Source organism: Parus major, chromosome 1A, assembly GCF_001522545.3.
Source record: "Parus major isolate Abel chromosome 1A, Parus_major1.1, whole genome shotgun sequence".
Lineage (NCBI taxonomy): Eukaryota > Metazoa > Chordata > Aves > Passeriformes > Paridae > Parus > Parus major.
The window spans coordinates 51,152,517-51,173,407 of NC_031773.1; the positions used below are offsets into that span (position 1 = coordinate 51,152,517).

Genomic DNA, 20,891 nt, shown 5'->3' on the forward strand with positions numbered 1-20,891 from the left:
ACTCTTCTAGAAAGCAGCAGAGTCTTTTTATACCAAATTATTTTTATTAGATACCCAGAGCACAAACCTGCTCCTTATCTAAATTTTAAAATCTAGATAAAAAAATTTAGTTTAATTGGTGGCAGTTCCTATTTACTTCCTTTCCATTTTCTCTATTTTTTTCCTGAAAAATTATTACTCCTGCAACCAGAGCTGTCCTGTTTGTTATCAATTAAAAGTGAAAAAGACACAGGCAGGATTAATCACATTTTTTATTTAAAGGAAATTTATGGACACATTTTGAAATATTTGATCAGAATTTGTTCTTATTTATACATGAATATTTGTTCGGTCAGCATGACATGAAGGAAACAACAAAAAGATACAAAACAATTTGATCAACACAAGGCCAAAAAAGCAAAAGTTTGAAAGGTGTGTTGAAAGTGGATGGGTAAAGTTTACCTCATATTCAGAGTGGGATTTAAGCCTTGGAGAAAGGCAGATTTTAAAACAAATTGGAGAGAAATTCTCATTTTAAGTAGATGCAATCAAAATTAAAGGTATTCCATAGTTTTTCAGGTATTAATTTTAAAAGCTGTATCCTTTGAAAAAGTAATACAATATTCTAAACAAAAGGAGAAATACCTGCATTTTCATGCAGTTGTAAACCAATATATTCAATGTTTCCCCTTTTGTACACACCAGTGTCTAACTGCTACAGGTTATATTTCTAGGCATATAATTTCTGACCTGCCAAAGACACAATCAAGACTATTTTGTCCATGAACTCAGATTTCAGAAAAGTAGGGAAAAGGCTTTCATTTTTTCAGTATCTTGAGTGAAGCTCTGCTTTTGAAGATGCAGTTTCACAGAACTCTGTTTCCCTCTTCCTATTATTGACTGGAATGAGTGTCCAGCTTTATCTTCCTGAAAATTATCCTTAGAATAATGACCAAATAGCCAGTGTCCAGTGTATGAGCTGTTTCTTTCACTTTAGAAGATTCTTTAAAAGAAATTGATTTCCAAATATAGCCTTGTTTTTATTTGAAAAATTATTGTTTCATAAATAGAACTATTTCTGTGAGATTTCTGAAATATTTAGGGAAAGATATTTAATCTAAATCTTACCTTCCGCAGTCCAAGTATTTGCAGTGCAGTGTATCTCAGGTTAGCAGTCAGGAAAAACAGACAGTAAAATTTACTGGACAAAGCAGGAGAAAGGGGAGGGGAATTTCCTGAAACGGATTTGTCTGGTTTTACTGTCTCGAGTGAAAGGCGAAAGAAAATAGAACAGAATAAAAGCTGAATGAAAAGTAGAATGCAAATGTCACTCCAGTTTAACAGTCCAAAGGAAGCTTAGTAACACAGCTGAAGCAACCTGAGAGATATCTGTTTAAAAATCACATTTAAGTTTCATACAACAAATATTTAAAGTCCTTTGAGAGATGGAAAATACCTCTTTTTTTTTGCCTTCCCTATCTGTTTTTCCTTTTCCCAATATTAATGTCCATCTGTAGAAAATTCCCCAGGATTTAGAACTGTTTTTCAGCCAAACTGGAAGCCTTCTGTGTCCAGAGAGGAGACCTAGCTGCCTGTCTCCTCAAATTCACTGTAGGGGGATGACGCTGAAGAAGTTTTGGACTCTCCATCGCTGTTGCACTCCCGTGGGGAAGCCGGACCGGGAGTTCCTGGGCACTCCTTGCCACAGAGCGCTTCCTTACTGGCAGAGCCCAAGGGATGGCAGTCCAGCAAGCTCTGCAGGTGTTTGATGTAGCTTATTGCAGCTCTCAGGGTCTCCACTTTGCTGAGGCGCTTGTCAGCGAATTCCTTGGGCAGGTGCTCCCTCAGGCGCGTGTAGCCCTCGTTCACGCAGCGCACCCGCTGCCTCTCCCTCTCGTTCCTCTTCCGAATGAAGGCAGGCTCGAAGGAATAGTCATAGATGCCCATGTAGCCAGGAAATGGGATGTAGGAGATGCGACCTGTGTGCCCACTGTAGGCTTGTTCCCAGTAAGATGGGTCCAGGGGGAAGGGAACCCCAAAGGGCTCTCTCAGGGGTAGCCCATGGGGGTGCATGGGGCTGTTAGCCAGGGACGCGGCTCCTGGAAATGCAATCCTCTTCAACAGTTTAGCATCGTCTTTAGTGCTGTCCATGCTTCTTTTTTTCCTCACCAGTGCAGTGTTAGCTCCGGAATTTGGCTTCCAATGTATTAATCCAACATTTGTATAGGTACCCTGTCCTGCTGCAGCTTCCTCCTGCGGTGTATGAAAACTCAGGTCTCAAAGCAAGGCTAACAACTCACGAGGTCCACACTGTACCTGGAAAGCCTTGTTGTGTTTATAGGTGTAGGATGCCAGTTAATGTACAGACAGGTTTTGAGGACCATCGCTCCACAATTTAAACCCTTCAATTCCTGTGATCTTCATATTTCAAAAGGTAATAAGAGGGTTCCTGTGTATTCCTTTTCTCTCCACTTGAAATTATGACCGTAATAGTTAATGCCAAACATAAATAATCTTCCAGGCTCTAAACACTTCTCATGTATTGTAATCCATGATATCATTTGATATAATTGTCTCCAAAAGATGGGTAATTTGCAAAGTTTACAGGGATCTTCAAAGTTTTGGCAGAACTCCTCACTTTCAGGAACCAAGGATCTTCTGTCATCTGAAAACTACCCAAAGGCTTTTCACAATGAAATCCAGAAGACAACTGCAAGCTTTGTTGTTTCGGCTGCTGTGGTCTAACTGAACCAGCTCACAAGCAGTTTGCAAAACTTATAGGGCATATCTGTAGCTTTCTGGGGAAGCTGAGACATCTTCAAAGGAAAGACTGCTCTCTTGTGGTTGCAAGTCTTGTCAGATCAAGAATGTACGACGTGCATACGTAAGAGGAAAACTGCCTTCTTCGCCCTAAGAGAGATTTCTTTCAAGAAGTGTGAGTTTCACAAATTGAACATGAGTGTTTTGGCATTTTCAAACAGTTTTCAACATTTTGTGTGTTTCTGCTCATTGTAGGAATGTTCTGGTCATCCCTATGGGAACTTGCCTCAGACAAACAAACACAAAGGTGATGTCCTGATAGCCCCAGGTGAAGCTATTACCAGATGTTTACACGGATATTGGCTTACCTGATGGACCCTACACACTGCTTTAATGGGAGAGATCAAAGTCCCTCTTGGCCGTGCCTGGTCTGTGCTGTCCTCCAGTTTTACCTGCAGTTTGCCAAAGCAAAGAGGTGAACAAAAGACATAAACTTAACACTTTTGGCAGTATAAAGCCCTAATGTCCTTGTCTGTGCCTTTCTTCTGAAAGGCACAGACCTAACCTAACCATACACCACCCTGCTGTGTTAGGATCTTCCTCTGCACCAACTTGACTGTCTTTGACTTTTCCCATGTTGTTGTTCAAGAGCTCTGTAGTTACAGATTTTTGCTGAAAACACATACTCACAGTTAACTGAGTCTCCTTTTCTTGCCATCATCAGTTTGGGGAATCGAATGTTTGGTCTGGGAGAGCTGTGGGAAGGGACAGACATGAAAAGGTACAGGTGTGTAGGCTCTATTAAAATTGTTCTTTTGCTCAAAGTGGAAGTTTCCACCCTGTTCAGTGTTTTGTACAAAACTGCCTCAGGAGTGTCAGTAACTGAAACAACATTCTCCACTCTGTGAAACACATCTGTGCCTCTGCTGAGCTAGAAACTAGCAGCAATGATGTGAGCAGCATGCACTTTTGAGTCAGCCTGTGCGTCTCTGCTGGCCTATTCTGCAGCTTCAAAAAAACAGTGGTAATCTTCAAATGTACAGTGAACGTACAGGCAGACATGAGTGAGGACAGTCCTGGACTCTGACTTATGTCAGGGGTGGAATCAGCACCAAAATGCTTCAAAAGCCTGAGCAAAAATTAACGGGGAATGCCCCAGGGTATGTACCGCTCATTTCAGATCAAATAAGTGAGAGTCTTTCTGCCTTTTAAAAAATCTTTGGAAACAGTTGATCAGGATGGACTTTTCAATATTACTTGAACTCTAAACTTTGTTGTCCAGAAACGTTGTCAGAAATGAATGCTTTAAGGAAAATAGCTCCTCCACTATAGCACTAGGCTAGGCCAGGACTTACAGTTTTCTTAAAACAAAGAGGATATTGACCTCTAAGCAAATACCTGAAGCAGGCAAAGGCCATTTGATCTGTGTTATCATTAGATTTAAAACACTGCTCTCTGGCAGAATTCCTGTAAGGAAATGGCAGTATGCCTCTTGGGGGGCTCAGCTGCCAGATCATTTCACAGCTCTCCATGACCTTGCCAGCAGCCTGGCCATGTTCAAAAGGCAGGGTTACATTTCAGTTCTGTCATGCAAATGCACTGTGCCCTCCTACCAGACCTCTTTTCTATGTTTACTGTAAATGCAGGCCACCAGCACTTCCCAGAGTGTCAGAATTGCACCTGTGCTAAAGACCTCTTCTGACAGAAAAATCCACTTGCTAATCCTTTAGAGAAATACATGAAGAAAAATTATGGGTAAATGTTAATTGTTGACCTGAATTATAAGCTGATCTCATATCAAACGGACTCTGAATTTGTTTGTGTGCAAGAGAAATGAGAAAATATGCCACAGGCTTTTGATGAATGTGGTATCTTGTTGACAATCTAATGTCACTTGCTGGGAAAGGGATTTGCCCCTGGGCAGAGAACCTGAGCAAGGCCAACACATCTTACATCCCACTGCAGGTCCTTGTTGAGAGCGTGAGCAGGATTAAAGCAATTTACCGTTCCTGTACCGATTTCTGCACGAATTCTCAACATGTCTGCACATGCAGACACAGTGAAAGTAGCAGGACTGGACCACCAAAGGGAAAGGCTAATACACATTCTTTTCAATTTTAAGAGTAGGTTAAGACTACATGAATAATGTTCCTCTTTTAAGATAAGCCTTTGATCTTCTTTCTAACACCATTTCTCCAATTAAGTCCTCTTCACACCTTCGTCTGGATGATGCTTTGGCTCCAGAATGCAGTATCTGCCATGCTGATACAAAGCAGGTGACCTGGTTTGTTTTCCAGGCAGTACAAATCAGGTGTTCACTGCTCTACGATGGCAGAGCTCGTGCTCTTTATACACATAGTGCATGTTTAGCTTTTGCTTAGGTTTTTGGGTTTTGGCTTCATTGTTTTTTTGTTTTGTTTGTAAATACAAAGTCTAAATGGGGATGCTGGGAGATTCCTTACACACTCCATCATCTACACTATTCAAACAGGTTCTCTTCCTTATACTTCACTATAAGCACTTAGTTGCCCAGCCAAAACAAATAGAAAATACTCTTGACATATCTAAAAATAAAACATTTAGGCATCTTCCTTGCAGACACAATTTAGTTGTGGTTTTAATTGCATATATCCTAACACAATATTTAAAATTATGTAAATTTTGTACAAAAGAAGCCTTGACATGTTCCCACTCCCACATGAACCATAACCACGAATAACTACTAACATTACACAGTGATTAGAATTGCTTCAAATTATTCAAAGAAACAGTTCCTCCTTGACCCTATGTCCCTCTGTGTATGAAAAGAAAGTCATTGGTGGAAATACTGTAGTAGAAACACAAGAATCAGCTGAACACATGCAAGTCCACTGACTTCCCAACAGATGTCCTAGCTGTTTTATCTGTGAACATGTTACTGAGAAGGAAGAAGAAAATACACCGGGAATTTAAGGAGAAAAAAGTGTGCTTTTCTTATATTGAAACTCTCATAATATTGTGCATTTCTTATATTTTACTGTGCTGTAAATATGTCAAATTCTAGGATCTATTATACATATCATAGGTTGTCTAGGCTGCTGCAATTTATTAACAGATACAAAAATATGTAATTAACAGATTCTCTTGTTAACTGCTCTCACAGAATTATAGTAATAACTTTGCTTGAGACTGAAGTGCAGGAATACAGGATTAAGTAGGTTTGTGTCTGTTATGTCCTGTTTTACCCTTAAGCCTGGGTCATTTCCTTCCAACCCTAAACCTAGAAGTGAAAGCTGCACATAGACTACCTAGGCTTCATACTGTGACTATCACCAAAATAGTCACAGTAGTCACTGGCCTGCAAAGTGCTGACAAGCCAATAAAAGGTGATGAGAAAATTTGATTTTTGATGGTAAAATGGCTTTTTGCATAATTTTCATTTCGATGTTACTCTGGTGTGAGAAAGAACCCAAGGGCAGGTTTGCAGTAAGAGAAGAGAACTAATTGTGCCAAGACATGGGCATGGTCCAGAAGGGACTTTGGCTCACACTGCAGGGAAGGACTGAAGCATGTTCACTGTATCTCCTTCCCCTGTGGCTTCAGTCTCCCTCATCTTTCTGTGTGTCTCCAGCATCTGAACACAACTTGAAAAATAGCTGAGCAATTTGTTTCTCACGCAGCAAGTACCTCTATAAATGTCAATAAACCAGGCTTTCAGGAGACATGGTGCAGTTGTCTTATCAAAACACTTCACACATGATAAAAGCATTTGGTATATATAAAAAAAAAAAAATCTTTCATTGCAGAAGAAACAGTTCCCAAATGTGTTTTATCGCAATACCTTGGGCATGCAGTATACATCTCTGTAGACAGAGATTAATTTCTCATTCAGTGACACTTCATATTATCACTGGCTTCCTTTGATACTTCTGCTTTAAACTGGTAGTTAAGATATCACTAGTTCAAGGGAGTAAAGTGACTACAAAAAAAGCTGGAATCTCAGAGGACTCATGCTTGACAGTAAGAAAAAATACTCTTATCTATGTATGACTACATCCAATCTGGCTCATAGGCTCCAAGTATTACTTTCAGCTCAGATAGTTGAAATAGCACAAAGATTTCAGTGCCACGGCACCTCTACTGTAGAATTGCAGTATCATAATTGGAATTAAGACAAACTGAGGGCTTGGGATAACCTAGCATTTCAGGACAGAACTGAGATGTACTGACTGTGAAGTTTTAAGGATGAGAACTGAAAATGGAAGGTCTCCTGTTATCTCCTATTAGGAAATGCGAAGTGAAAAGAGAGACTTTTGGGCTTGTAGTCATTCAGTGTAGGTTCTAAGAAAGATGTGAAGTATTATCACCAACGTGTGAATATGTGGGACTACACACACAAAAATGAAGCAGACTTAAAGCCCCCATCACAGGATTAGCAATCCATAAAAACCTGAGGACTTGGTGAGCTCTTTTTTGACTTGCTGAAATAATTAATGTTTGTGGACCAATTTGGATAGTCAATCAGTCAGTCATGGTTAGGCTAAGGATTATTTGTCTTGGTGGAGAAGAGGTTGTGGGATATGTGGTAAACTAACTAGGGTCATTCTTTTGGTCATGAATGAGAGAGACCTGGACTTACTTTGCCTAAATGTACTCCTTTAGATGTTAGATATTTATACTAAACCCACTGTGCAGGCAGGTCCCAGTTTCAGGCCATAGACACAGAAAGGCAGCTGCAAAGGGAATTCTTCTCACACATCTCAGACAGCTACTTCAGGATGGGATGAAGCACTGCAGCAAACTATTTCTCTCAGCTACAGAGAGCTTGAAAAACAAGTGTATACAAGGTGTTTAACTTTCTGACAGAGCCAAAGGAGGAGAGTATGCTTCCACCAGCAGAAGAATTGATAGGTTTGTACTGAACTAAAACGACCTCTACATTTAGGCTCTTTAGATCATGGAATGATCCTCACATATCCTACATTTAGGTTCTTTAGATCAAAAGAGAACGCACAGAAAAATACTTTGAGTTTCCTCCTGTGCAGACATCCTATCGAGGGACGGCTCATTTAATGAGGCATCACTTAAGAGTCAGGCACAAGCAAATTACCAAAGCCCATTGCAGTGTTCCAGAAAACAGCTGCTCGCCCTGAAGGAACGCGGCGACTGATTCGAGCAGCGTATACGATGATTATCCACGTGTCGCAGGCGAACTACAGAGCTGCTGGCACACATCAAGACATTCCTTGGCAATGTCACCTTAGCCAGAATTGCACATACGATCAATCATAAGTGAACGACGATGTCCAGAAGGCAGCTGGGCACCTACGGGCTGACGGTACCGGAGGACACAAAACGCAACCCTCAACTGACAGCAGATACGAGGGATGAAAAAACAAGAAAGCAGTGAGATATCTGGGAATCCTGTGCGGGAATCCTGTGCGGAAAACCGGAGTAAGCATCGCACCCTTGCGGAAGAAGCGGCACGGGAAGCCTCGGGCAGGGTTTCGGGGCGGGCGGGGAGCGGCCCAGCCCCGGGGCGGTGGCGCCGCTTCCTGGCTCCGGCACTTGGCGGCGGAAGCGGTCCCGGCTCCCTCCCTCCGCCATCCCCGCCTCCCTCCGCCTCCCTCCGCCCGCGCCGAGCCCGCGCCGCCCGGGTCCCGCCCATGAGGCGGCGGCGGCGCTGGGGGTTGCGGCCGGGCCGGAGCTGGAGCCGGAGCCGGAGCCGGAGCCGGAGCTGGAGCTGGAGCTGGAGCTGGAGCTGGAGCCGGAGCCGGGGGCGGGCTGCGGGCCGGGGCGCAGGGCCCTGATGCGGCTGCGGGCGCTCCGCCGGCGGGCCCCATGCACCCCAGGTGAGCGCCCTGGGGCACCGGGCCAGGCGGGCGGGACCGCGGGGGCACCCGGCCGAGGGGACGAGCAGGGGAGGGGGTCCCTCAAGCGTTCGGCGCTTTCCGCAGGCCCCGAGGCTCGGCCCCGGGGCGAGGGTGGTGGTTCCCCGCTCCGGGCATCGCCATCCTCAGCAGCCGCCTGGAAATGCCCTGCCCCGCCGGGCAGCCGGAGCCCTCGGCCCCGTCCCTGCGGAGCCGTTCCTGGCGGCAGGCGGGGCGGCAGGCGGCCGTGCGAGGGTACCGGAGGTGGGCAGAGCCGAGGTGGAAGTGGCGACTCCGTTTGGGCTCAGCCCTCGGGGTGGCAGGTGGTCTGCGAGGAGCTGCGACTCGAGGGGACTCGATGTTCCTTACGGGCCCCTTCCAGGCTGAGATCTTGTGCTGTTAACTTGCGTGAGTTTGGTGGATTCGGCCGCTTTTCCTGGATGAGTGGTACCTTTCCTTCCCGAGGTGGCAGCCCAAGCTCCAGCTCTCCATCAGCACTGCAGCGCTTGGGCCTGCTGCTGGCAAAGGCCATGTGCGAGGCCTGGGTCAGCCTGGAGGATGTTGCGTGTGTGGCTGCAGTGGGGACAGCTGGTTTGGCTGGCCCTAGGAGCTGCTGCTTAGACCTGATGTGTGGGTGGGAGGGCTGGGGTGGGCACAGCCTAGGTCAGGCACGCCTTGCAAAGTCGTGACAAGTGTGAGTAGACCGTGTCTCCACGGTGCCCTCATCCCTGAGGACTGGTTTGGGCTGCATGTGCAGACCCCAAAGGATACATGTTCTCCAAGCAGACATGGTTTCTACCGAGGCTGAGGGTTTGGGGTTTTGTGTGGTTCCTGTAGCTACTCATGGTGTGTGCCCACTTGAGCAGTGAGGTTGATCACTGAAGTAACGTGGCATCCGTGGTGCCAGTTTTAATATGTCAGGAACATGTGGAACCAGACAGAGACAGTCTGTTAAAACTGCGCAGTGGCTGTTTTGTAGTGGTAACTCTTGTCACTATCGGCCTGGTTTGAACTGATGGGGAATTAGAGGTTGTGTGTCTGTTACCAGTTTGAAGTGATCTTTCCCCCAGAGTTTGGATTTTGAATGTGGATGTAGTGTCCAGAAGTCATGAAATATAAATCAGGTGCTGTCATCTGAGTGTTTCTGACATTCCGCTTGTAAATGGATCTGTGTTCACAATAGTTTAATCACAATGGCTTTTACTACTAGGAGCAAGACTTTGTTTTCTAGATGGCAAGGAGGAAGCTATGGTCCAATTTGTCTTTCTGAACTGTTTTTTAATCCTGATTATTGCTATCATATGGTCAATATGTGTTGATCATGATGTGATGACCATGTGAGTGGATGATGTGTATTATGTGTAGATTTTTAAGGCAGAGTTTTTATATGCCAATATCAGATTTTGAGTTTGTTTGCTCAACCTTTCCTTACCACAGTACAGTCAGTAATCAGGAATGCTTTTACATCTGTTTCTTTTTCCTGCTCCCTTCTCTGTTCCCTGTCTCCAGAATGAATGAAATGAACTTGAGTCCTGTAGGGATGGACCAGCTGACCTCCTCCTCTGTGAGCAATGCCCTGCCGGTCTCAGGAAGTCACTTGGGCTTGGCAGCATCACCCACTCACAACGCCATACCAGCACCAGGTATTGGGGAGGGTCCCACACGGGGTATTGCAGCTCCTGCTCTCTGTCATAACTGGGCAGCAGTGCCTGCTCTGATAGCATGTCATACTGTAGGTAGTGAAATGATGAAGAGTGGGGGAAGGGGAAACCATAAATCGTTGCTTTTGTGGGCAAAGCAAAAGGAACAAGTGCTTGTCAGGCTTACACTTTAGTGGGAGACTCGTTTAGTTGTAATGGGGTGATTTGCACTGCAGGTGAGTAGTATCAAAATCCTTTGAAATTAGAGCTGTAGCTGAAAATCTTTCTTCTTCTATGTCTAATTTCTCTCTGGTGAAAAATCACTTGTAAAGCAAAATTGTTTTCATAGCTCTTCTTTCCAGGGGGCTGCACAGACAGAAGTCCATTACAATTGTCAAATAGGAGCCAGCCCTACAAAATGTACCAAAAGAGATCTAGCCAGATGCAGGAATGCCTTTCAGTGCTCTGATAACTGATCCTTTCTTTGATGCCTGGCACCTTACTTGGACGGTGCCATGCTGTATTTCCGTAGGGCTAGAGCTCCTGGGGAATTAGTAATCTCTTTGTTAGCTCATGTGTTCATAAACTCAGGGAGTTCTATTGAATTTAAATGGGAATTTTCTCTTGCAGGCTTGCCTGTTGCAATTCCAAACCTGGGCCCCTCCTTGAGTTCCTTGCCCTCTGCTCTGTCTCTGATGCTCCCAATGGGTATTGGGGATCGAGGAGTGATGTGTGGTATACCAGAGAGAAACTACACCCTACCTCCACCACCATACCCTCACCTGGAGAGCAGCTATTTCAGACACATTCTACCTGGTAAGTGCTCTGGTGCTGATGGATGGGAACAAAAAGAGAAGCTGTTTTAAGAGCCATCTGTTTCTGTCCTGAAGCAGGCATAGACAGTTTGACAGAGCTGTTGTTTCCCTGAGTTTGTCTGGAGACTGTTGTGTCATTTACACACCTTTATTTTCAGGTATCTGTTTCTATATTTGTGTATGAAAATAATTGCAGGGCATTTTCTATTTAAACCTTACCTTTGATTGCTCCTCCTGCTTTGGTTTTAGGATTAACAAAAAACAAAGCATGCCTGGTTTCTGTCTCCAGTGGCTTGTAGCTTGAAGTTGCTTCTATTGCTTCTATTTTTCTTCTCCTGTAGTCTGAAGCAGTATTTAATATGTGCATAATGGGTGGTCAGTAGTTCAAAACTCAAAGAGGGCAAGACATCAGCTGTGGTGTTTGGTACTTTCCCACCTAATTAATCCATGGCACGTTTTTTCCTCATTTTTCTTCAAGGTGATTTCCAAAGGTGTAACACACTGACTTCTATCTTGATTTCTTTCTCACACATGCTTTGGAGTATAAATGTAGAATTTTACATGTTAGTGTATGAAAACACAGAAATTGGAATTTTAAATGCAGTCCTGATTTTGTTAGGTAGCTAAGATTGACAGGGTGCAAAAGTGTCTTCACGGTGACTCAGAGTGTTGTTGGTTCAGCCTGGGCTAGGAATAAACTGTAACAGCCCAGATCTCTAGCAGCTACCTGTTGACTGATGGCTGAACTTTCCAGCTGCTTAGGAGTAACCTTTCCTACTGCACTGCATGCCTGCCTGTTTAGTAGCCAAAGAATAGACAAGGAGATTGTTCACTAGGACCAAAGGTATTTGCCATTCTTCTGAGCTGGGATAATCTTCCTGTGGTGTTTTATAGGGTTCTTCTGTCAGTCATCTTGCTGCCATCAAGGATCCTCTGTGTTCAAGCCACAAGGCAGCATTGCATGCAGAAATATTTGATGCAGCTGATTAAATTAAACTGTTCATTTCTTGGCTTGTTGTGCTGCAGAAAGATTTTTTGTGCTTGCATCCTCGTAATAACAAATGTATTTGAATGGAAAACTACGGAACAAGTGGCTCATAGGGTTGAGGGCTAAGAAGAAACATGCTGAATCAGATCTTGCAGAATCTGCAAAATCTGCCTCTGTCTCTGCTGGAAATAATGTTTACTTGAATGTGCTGTTGTATTTCTTCCAAAGATTTTTTTTGTTGTTTTTAGTATGTAAACACAGTTTAGTGTTTCTTCATATCTTAAGTTTCAAGGTTGTTTGATGTTGGGAAGCTTCCCAGAACTACCAGAAAAGATGGTAGGGCTTCTGATTTAAATTCAACCAAACTATTGTTCTAGGAGAAACATGCTTTCATGTAAGGAAAGAGAGCAGATGACTCATGAAATCTGTGAGAGAACTTGTCTTTGCCCTTCAGAATTACAATTGATGACCTCTGAGATGGACAGTTACACCACTAAGTCTTAGAGGAAGGAAGCAGTCATTGTTTAAACTTGAATACCTAATCAAAAATTATGTGTCCTACAGAATTGTTTCTGCTTCTAGCACAGATGAACCAGGAATTATCAAATTATAGATTCCACTAGCAGTCCTTTATCCTTTTTGGGCTATTTCTTGGGAATGAAAAATTAAGCCTAAAATGTAAAGAACGTCTTTCTTGTTTGACCTTTGTACTGAGCAGCCTAGGTGGAATCCTGCCATTAACTTGGCTGTTCAGAGTTTGAGGAAATAGCTGAAGACTTGCTTTGTTGGATGGAAACTCAGAATTAGTTGTCAAGTGATACTTTGACAAGAGCATTAGGCTGGCATATGTTTGTGAGCAATGTTTTAGAATTAGTGGATTTTAATTGGAAGTAATGTAGAGAACATGTCTTCAGGGATCTGGGTCTCAGTGTACTATGCTTTGACCGATTTTTATTCAAGATTAAAAACTGATGTAATCTCACTCCCTTCTTTTTGTCCCTCTCTTCCTATCAGGTATCTTATCTTACTTGGCTGACAGACCACCACCTCAGTACATCCATCCCAACACTATAAATGTCGACAGCAATCCAGCATTGTCAGTCTCCAACAATCCTTCAGCCCTGGATCCCTACCAGCCCAGTGGGACCGTGGGGCTGGAGCCAGGGATTGTCTCCATGGACTCCCGCACAGTGAACACACACGGTCCTCAAAATCTGCATGCTAGTGACAGCCACGAGGTAGCGCTGGATACTGCAATCACCATGGAGAGCGTTTCGAGGGTAACCAGCCCCATCTCTACAGATGGGATGACAGAGGAGCTTACAATGGATGACGTAGGCGGGGATCACACGCAGATCCCGAACGGCTCCCGGAGCCACGAACCTTTAGCCGTAGACACAGTGGGGAGTAACTTGACATCAGATGCTGTGGGACACGGCGGTGTCATTCCCATTCACGGTAGCACTTTGGAACTCCCTGTTGTCATGGAGCCCGACCACATTGCCGGGCGGGTGACAGGGATATCGGACAGCACACTAAATGACCCCATTCATACTGTGGCCATGAGCACCAACTCTGTGAGTGTGGCGCTCCCTACCTCACACAACCTCGCTTCCCTGGACTCAGTAGCCTTGCATGAAGTGGGCCTCAGCCTGGAACCCGTGGCAGTGTCTTCCATAAGTCAGGAAGTAGCCATGGGGCCGAGCCATGTCGATGTGTCTGCAGACAATCTTGCCTTTGTACCATCGTCTCTGCAAATGGAAGATTCCAATTCCAACAAGGAGAACATGGCAACCTTGTTTACCATATGTGAGTGGACATTTCCTGCTTTTTTGGGGTAGGGTTTGTCATGTAGCTATTGTCTGGTGTGGCAGGACTCTGGTTACTAGCCTTAAAGATTTATGGTGAAAAAACCAGTTATTTAACAAGTCCAAGATTTGAAACATCTGCAGTGCCAGATTAACCATTGTGAAACAACAGTAGTTGGAAGTAGTAGAAGACATAGTAAGATGTTGTAGCATAATTCTCTTTGTATCCTTTTCCCATGTTGCCATGAGGTTGGAAGCTGAATCTTGATGAAGCTCTTGATTTGGTGGATATGCTTGATATCCTTTCCAGCGAGACTTCTGCTTTTATGAAGTTACATCACAAGTGACTCTTCTTGCCCCATTAAAAATACACGACAAACACCACCACAAGCCATACTGGTCATCAAATGGTTGTAATTGTTGAGTATGACATTACGTGATTTTTCAAAATTTATATTAAACCATGAACAGTCATCATGAAGGTGTTGTTCTAAAGAGGAAAAAAAAGAGCAGAGGGAAGGAACTTTATAATATTTCTAATTATTCTCATCAAAGGACTTTAGTCCAGAGGTTAGTGGATCTCTAGGAAGAGAGGAGCACTGGGTATTGTGTTGCCAGTCCTGTTATCATTCAAGGAGTGGTGTTTGAGAACTGAGAAGCTCTCATTTGCTGGGAGAGAGATTTGAACTTTCACCTGCAGGATGTCTGGCTTCCTGCCACTGAAACATAAGGCCAGCTTTTATATTAAATTTTATTATATGTGGTAGCATTGCTGTGTGCTGCTCTCCATCCAGTCTGGCCCTACAACTGCCAGAACTTAATGGCTTGTTTTGCCTGTGGAACATAAATTTAAAGACATTGAAAGATACAGTGCCTTGGTTAGCGAGGGGAGAGGTGCAGTTTAGTGTAAAGTGTCTAGTCAGTCAGAGATTTGGATTAATTTATTAAGATTTCATTCTGTGGGATAAAATACAACTTCAAATCAGATGGGCATGATGAATTTGCAGCTCCCTGAGGAAGAGTTTTACAGTCAATGCACTCAGAGTTTCCTACAAGCATCTGTTGCATGTAGAACAAATAATGATCCAAATAATGTGATATCCAACATGCTTAAGGTGAAATCACTTCTCTTACTCTATTAAAGGGAGATTTGATGTGCCAGCTTTTTGGTTGTTATACTGAACATAGTCCTAAGTTGTTTTCCAGATGATGCTCCCCTCTGGAAGGACATTTAAATGGCTGCTGCATGCCTTGTGCTTGCATGTGATTTGCAAAACAGATTCTTGGCTTGGGGAGGTTTAAATTTTAACTTTTTGTTGATGTTTTTAAACTTGACCTGAATAAACAGGAATTTGTGTCAAGACAGGTGACAGCAAGGGCAAGGAGTTGTTTTAGAGCCCATTAGTAGTGGATTTTCCACCCTGAGGTGGTCGGAGTCATGGCCTTTTTCAGAAAAGGTTTTACTGTTCCTAAGCAGGAAATAGAAAGTGTGCCTTCACTACACTCCTGAATGTTTGTAAAACTTTTAAGTGCTTTTTTTTTGTTTATCTTTGTTGTCAATTCTGAGTATCCAAATCAGAGAAGTAATCAGTGATTTTCTTATTTTATTGATTTGGCAAGGACTGTAATGGGAAGTATATTTCACTTTCTGCAGAATGTGAGATTTTTGTTTTTCAACGTCTTAAAAATGTATGAATGATTGAATTTCTACAAGTGAAAATGTCCCATGCCTAGAACTTCTCTGCCTGTTCTTGGAGCTGGTCCACAGACCCATAGTGGGTGTGTGCCAGGCAATGCTTAAAGGCAGCTGTTCCACACAGTGATTCTCGTTACTCAGGTCTGGCGGTTGTTGCTTTACTCCTACATGTCACCTGTACACATGAAGTAATGCTTACATAGGCTCTACCTAATAATTTTTGGAGTACTTTCCTATCAGTTAATGTGTAATTGCTCAAACTGTGGTTTATATGAGGTCAAATTTTGTTACCATGGTATATCAAGGAAGTATCTGGAAAATATCTTTAAGCATATAAGGATGGAGCTGCTTTTCAGGCCTGCCGAAGGATACTTCTAAATGCTACTTCTGTGATAAGTCTATTATACTGGGGCTGGATCATCAAGAGGTCTTGTGGGGATCCTGATTAATTACCTGAATACCTTTCTTCTTCAGAAGAATAATTATTTATCAAGAGAGTGGTTGCTGAGTGATTTATCAGGTGTTGGTTGCTCCATCTGCAGAGAATTAAAATGACATCATTTTTCTAGATGAAATTGTAATGCTTTAGAGAGCATTTTATGGTGTACTTTCCCTCAGATTTATTAGACTGAAGACTTTGACTGGTTTATTTTCTAACAGTATTTCTGCTGAATGACAGATTGGGAAAGTGATGCTGCTGATTATTCTGGGGCTTTTGTTTTTGTTGTATTCAGTGGCATACTCACACTGCATGAGTTTATTGCAGTGAGACCTTCAAAAGCAGCAGTGAGGTCAGGTTTTTGCTGCTGTGATTTACACATGGTCTGAATTTAAATGGAGATAAGGGGATTTGTGGTTCATGTTCAAAAAATTTTATAAAGACAGCCTTACTGGTCTATTTACATGGATATCCTTGAGGTTCTACCTGCAAGAAGTGTTTCTGGTTAATTCCAAAAATATAACCAGTTAGAAGGTGTTTGGTTTTGTTTGTCTTAGGTTTTTCTGCCAGTAGAGTTCATTTTACTTGTGTTCAGAGTGAAATTACCACCAGCACTGGAGAGGCTATCATCCATTTTGCAGTAGCTTTGATGAAGAGTGGGCTCTCTCCCATTGCTAGATTCCACTGTAGGGATAGTCTGGAGTCTAGGTCATCAATTTACCATCAGGAAGAAGGTAGGTGGAGATCCTCATATTTGATCTGAATTGGATAGAAACTGACATGTATATTATATATAATGTAACTGACAGTGTCCACTGGACTGTAACAACATGGTCCATATTCTTCTGAGTAAAAGCTGCTAAGTGGACAGGTTGAACGTGGTAGAAGCAGCCTTTGGCAGGAGCTGAGCCAAAGCAGGTTGGTAGGGAGCTGACTGCACTGTAGGAGCTGTTGTATGTTTTTCATGCCTGCTGTCCCCCCTGTCTCTGCAGGGTGCACGCTGTGTGACAAGGCGTATCCGTCAGACTGCCCGGACCACGGGCCCGTCACCTTTGTCCCCGACAGCCCAATCGAGAGCCGAGCCAGGCTGTCCCTCCCGAAGCAGCTGCTCCTCCGGCAGTCTATCATGGGAGCTGAAGCGGGTAAGGATCACATTACTGTGCACTTCCCTGCAGCACTTTAAAATACACTCACTGCCTGAAATCCAAAACCGTAGGGAGATTAATGTGGGAAAGGAACACCGCAAGAGAGAGATGCTTCCCTCTTCTGTAATCACCCTGACTTGCATTATCCAAGTGCTCCTTTTGGTCTGGTTACTGCTTAGACTTCAGCTGTACCATAGGGCTGCTGCCACAGTGTGGCACTTCTTAAGGTCAAGCCAAGGTATGGTGTTTATTGTTATCATGCTAAACGGCCCAGGCACAGCTTTGATAAGAAAACAGTACAGCATTGCAGTTTGGGGGAAGATGACAATTAGAAATAATAGAGGAGAATTTTGTCTGCTGGTTCATCAGCTTGGTTTGCTGCCTTCTGGGTGCTCTTATTGGAGTATTGATCACAAGTGCCTCTGTTTTTTTCCCTCCCCTGAATTTACATTTGGCATGTAGACTGTGACCTTGTCACTGGATGTGGACCTTGTTACTATATTTCACGTCACTGTCACCTGGAAACCGAAGAGTACAGTGCAGTACCCTAAGGATCTGAAGGCTAGAGAAGAATGTGATTATTGGCTTGCTTAGTGATGCTGCTTGTTGAGAGTAGATGACATCTGTTCTTTTCAAGCTGCACTAGTTTCCAGTTTATTCCTAAGAGCTATTCAGTGTATTCATGTAGACCTATATATATATATATTAATGTTTAATAATAAATAATATACACGCAGGAATCCCTCTGCCCATGACAGAAATACAGCTGCCTCTGGGGAGAAATGCAGAAGCTGCTTAACAATGCCCAGCAACAATTCTGGAAATTCCTGGGGATTAGGTAGGCAAAATGTAGTTGCTGAAACTAGTATTTTCTGCTTCTGCAGAAGGTGCCATGAGAACTTTAACTGGCACAAGTGGCTAGGGTATTAGTTTTATAGCTTACTGAAAAAGTAAATTACTTGCTTTTGACCAAATAAATATTTGTAATGACACCAAAGCGGCTCCCATTAGTGTCATGTGGTGGTGGTGGTTCTTGTCTCTGCCATAGGTGTGCTTCACATGTGAAGTAGAAGCTTTGATGATCTTATGCATAGATATTACCTCTATTACCTATTATTTCATAAGCCTCCCACTTCTTTATTATGCATGATTAGTTGTTTAAATGATTTATTTCTTCAGATTTTGGTCTTCTAATGATAGGTGTGTGGACACGAGAAACCATTCCTGTGAGGACTTGTTTCGGACCTTTGATCGGGCAGCAGAGCCACTCCCTGGAGGTGGCTGACTGGACAGACAAAGCAGCCAGTCACATCTGGAAGGTCAGTGCTGTTACAGCTCTCAGAGCCTGCCAGCATGCCTTTATCTGGTGAAAGCTACCACGTGACAGCAACTTTAACATTATCATCCTTGCCAAAAGTCAAAAGTAATGCAGTTTAACTGTTTTATTCTTAGTAGCATCACAGCAGAGCTGTGTTCCTTGCAGTATGCTGGTAGTCAGTCCTGAAGTACAGAAACCTTCTTTAATACTTTCTCTTTTAAAGGGCTGTGTGGTTTCAGTATATGTGTGGATTTGCAGCAGAGATTGTGTATGAATTACTAGGCAGCAGTTGTTTGTTTGTTTTGTATCTCTGTTCATTGAAAGTTCCCCCAGGTGATAAATGATTTGTTTTAGGAAAGCAAATTTAAAGCTTTCTTTTCCCCATCATTTTGTTTTCAGAAAGTAAATCTGACTTATATAAATAAAACATGTACTGTTTGCCCACATTTTGTTATTCACAAGATTTGGTTTGTAAGAAAAGCAGCCAAATGCATTTTTGCTGGGAAGTAAAGGTGAGAAAGATGCTGATAAACAGGTTTTCTGGCCTCCTGGGTAGCAGAGGTCAAGGGGCCTGTGTGAAGAGGAAGGTAAGGAATGAAAACAGGGCTGTGGTGTTGGCATGGCAATGGAGACTTCCTGGCTTGTTCTAGGTAAACACATCCACTCTTAACGGAAGAGGTTGGCTTTCACTGCATTTATTGCTGTGTTTTGTCCTAAAGTTGCATTTGTTTTTCCTGGTAGATCTATCACAATGGTGTCCTGGAGTTCTGCATCATCACAACTGATGAAAATGAATGTAACTGGATGATGTTTGTACGCAAAGCCAGGTGAGAGCCACCTGTACTGTGCTAAGTAGCTTTGAGTCTGAGCTGCAGGTTCATAGGAAGCTGTACTGGAGAATGAAGGTTGACCTTCATTCAATTGAAATTGACCTTTATTGTCCTTTTGATTTTAATTCTTTACTAACAAAGTGTCCCTGGGTTCTTTTGGCCAAGTTCCAAGCCCCTAGAGCTTGTGACACCTGTCCTTTTCAGTCTTTTTGGAGTCTGTGATGAAAACTATCCAGGCTGGCCTAAGAATTGCTCCATCCATGGTCCACTGAGAAGGCTGAACCTCTCTTATTTCTCTGTGATACAAAGTAGGTTTCTCCTGAAGTTCATTTCATCACTCTGATATGCAGGAGTCAAGAAGCATAATGCTTAATCTCCCACTGCAGTGGGGCAGAGCTTTTCCCAGTTTCATATACTGGGAACAAACATATTCAAGATACTGCTTTGAAAGATGAATGACCACATCTTGGAAAGGGTCCTCATGAGGACTTCTTAAAGATGATTTTGCTTTAAAACATTACTGTTATTTCTTCTGTCATGCATTCTCTATCTCTTAAGGGATATATCTATATATATGAAGAATCTATGTGTATGAAAAATACATAGATTTTGGTAGTTTCTTAGGATATCATAAACTCACTTCTCTCAGCCTACTTGAATGTCTATTAATAATATTCTCAGAAGTGGTGTGAGAAATGCATCATTTGGTGAAGGAGATTGGCTCTCAAGGTCTAGTTTTTCTTTCCTTTATTAAAGAAAGACAGAAGTGACATGAAAGTTTTTATTACATGCCCACAAGTACTGAGGTTTTTACTACCCTTTTGTAGGAATCTTTCCTTTTCTCCTTTTCCTTTCCTTTCTGTATTATTTCAAATTTTTCTCTTTTATTCTTTTCCATTTATCTTTTCTCCTCTTCTTTTCCTCTTCCTTTTCATTTTCTTCTTTTTCCTATTCAATTTTTCTTTTATTTTTTCTATTTTAATTTCTTTCCTTTTTCCCTTTTCCTTTTTTGTCTTCTATTTTTCTTTTCTATTTTCTATTTTTTATTTTCCTATTCTGCTCTTACTGTGTTCTACATTTCCTTTTATATTTTTACTTTTTTCTATTTTCTATTATTTTTTATTTCTTTCTTCTTCTCCTTTCATTTTTTTATTTTTCTTTTCTGTTTTATCTTTTATTTTCTTTTCCTTCTCCTTTTTCCTTTCCTAATTTTATTTTCTTTTTTCCCTTTCCCTTTCCCTTTCCCTTTCCCTTTCCTTCCCACTTTTCTTCTCTTTTCTTTCCTTTTTTCCTTTCCTTTTTCCCATTTCCCTTTCCCTTTTCTTTTTCTCTTCTATTTTTCTCTTTTATTATTTTCTATATTTTCTCTATTTTTATTTTCCTTTTCCCTTTCCTTTTGTATTTTTATTTTCTGCTTTTCTTTCATTATTTAAATTATTCTGTTCTGTACTGTTCTACGTTTTCTATTTTTCCCTTTTCCATTTCCCTTCCTTTTTTTTTAATGTTTTTCTCTTTTAGTATTTTTACTTCTCTTCTTTTTTGTTTTATTTCCTTTTCTTTTTTCTCGTTTATTTTTCATTTTTCCTTTTCTCTTTTCTCTCTCCCTCTCCATCTCCTCTCCATC

The 20,891-nt window shown here is 42.4% G+C and overlaps 2 protein-coding genes across 3 annotated transcripts in view; one reads left to right on the forward strand and one right to left on the reverse strand.

Moving 5' to 3' along the window:
* Nucleotides 1–233: 233 nt before the first annotated feature.
* ASCL4 (achaete-scute family bHLH transcription factor 4) lies at nt 234–8,006 on the reverse strand. Its single transcript, XM_033514771.1, has one exon. It carries the CDS (start codon nt 2,128–2,130, stop codon nt 1,564–1,566), a length of 567 nt encoding a protein of 188 aa, XP_033370662.1. The 5' UTR covers nt 2,131–8,006; the 3' UTR covers nt 234–1,563.
* A 473-nt stretch (nt 8,007–8,479) lies between these two features.
* The window catches only part of PRDM4 (PR/SET domain 4), a 16,789-nt gene continuing 4,377 nt past the window's right edge, over nt 8,480–20,891 (forward strand). The window contains exons 1-7 of one of the 2 annotated variants that reach the window (XM_015628406.3): nt 8,480–8,570; nt 10,098–10,231; nt 10,859–11,044; nt 13,046–13,840; nt 16,967–17,116; nt 18,299–18,438; nt 19,179–19,264. In XM_015628406.3, coding sequence (XP_015483892.1) covers nt 8,560–8,570; nt 10,098–10,231; nt 10,859–11,044; nt 13,046–13,840; nt 16,967–17,116; nt 18,299–18,438; nt 19,179–19,264 — 1,502 coding nt within the window. In that variant the 5' untranslated portion in view covers nt 8,480–8,559. The remainder of the gene's footprint in view (nt 8,571–10,097; nt 10,232–10,858; nt 11,045–13,045; nt 13,841–16,966; nt 17,117–18,298; nt 18,439–19,178; nt 19,265–20,891) is intronic. The other variant, XM_015628407.2, reaches the window with a different exon arrangement.

Coding starts and splice junctions, on each gene's coding strand:
- ASCL4 (XM_033514771.1), bottom strand. CDS start 2,130: ATGGACAGCACTAAAGACGATGCTAAACTGTTGAAGAGGATTGCATTT.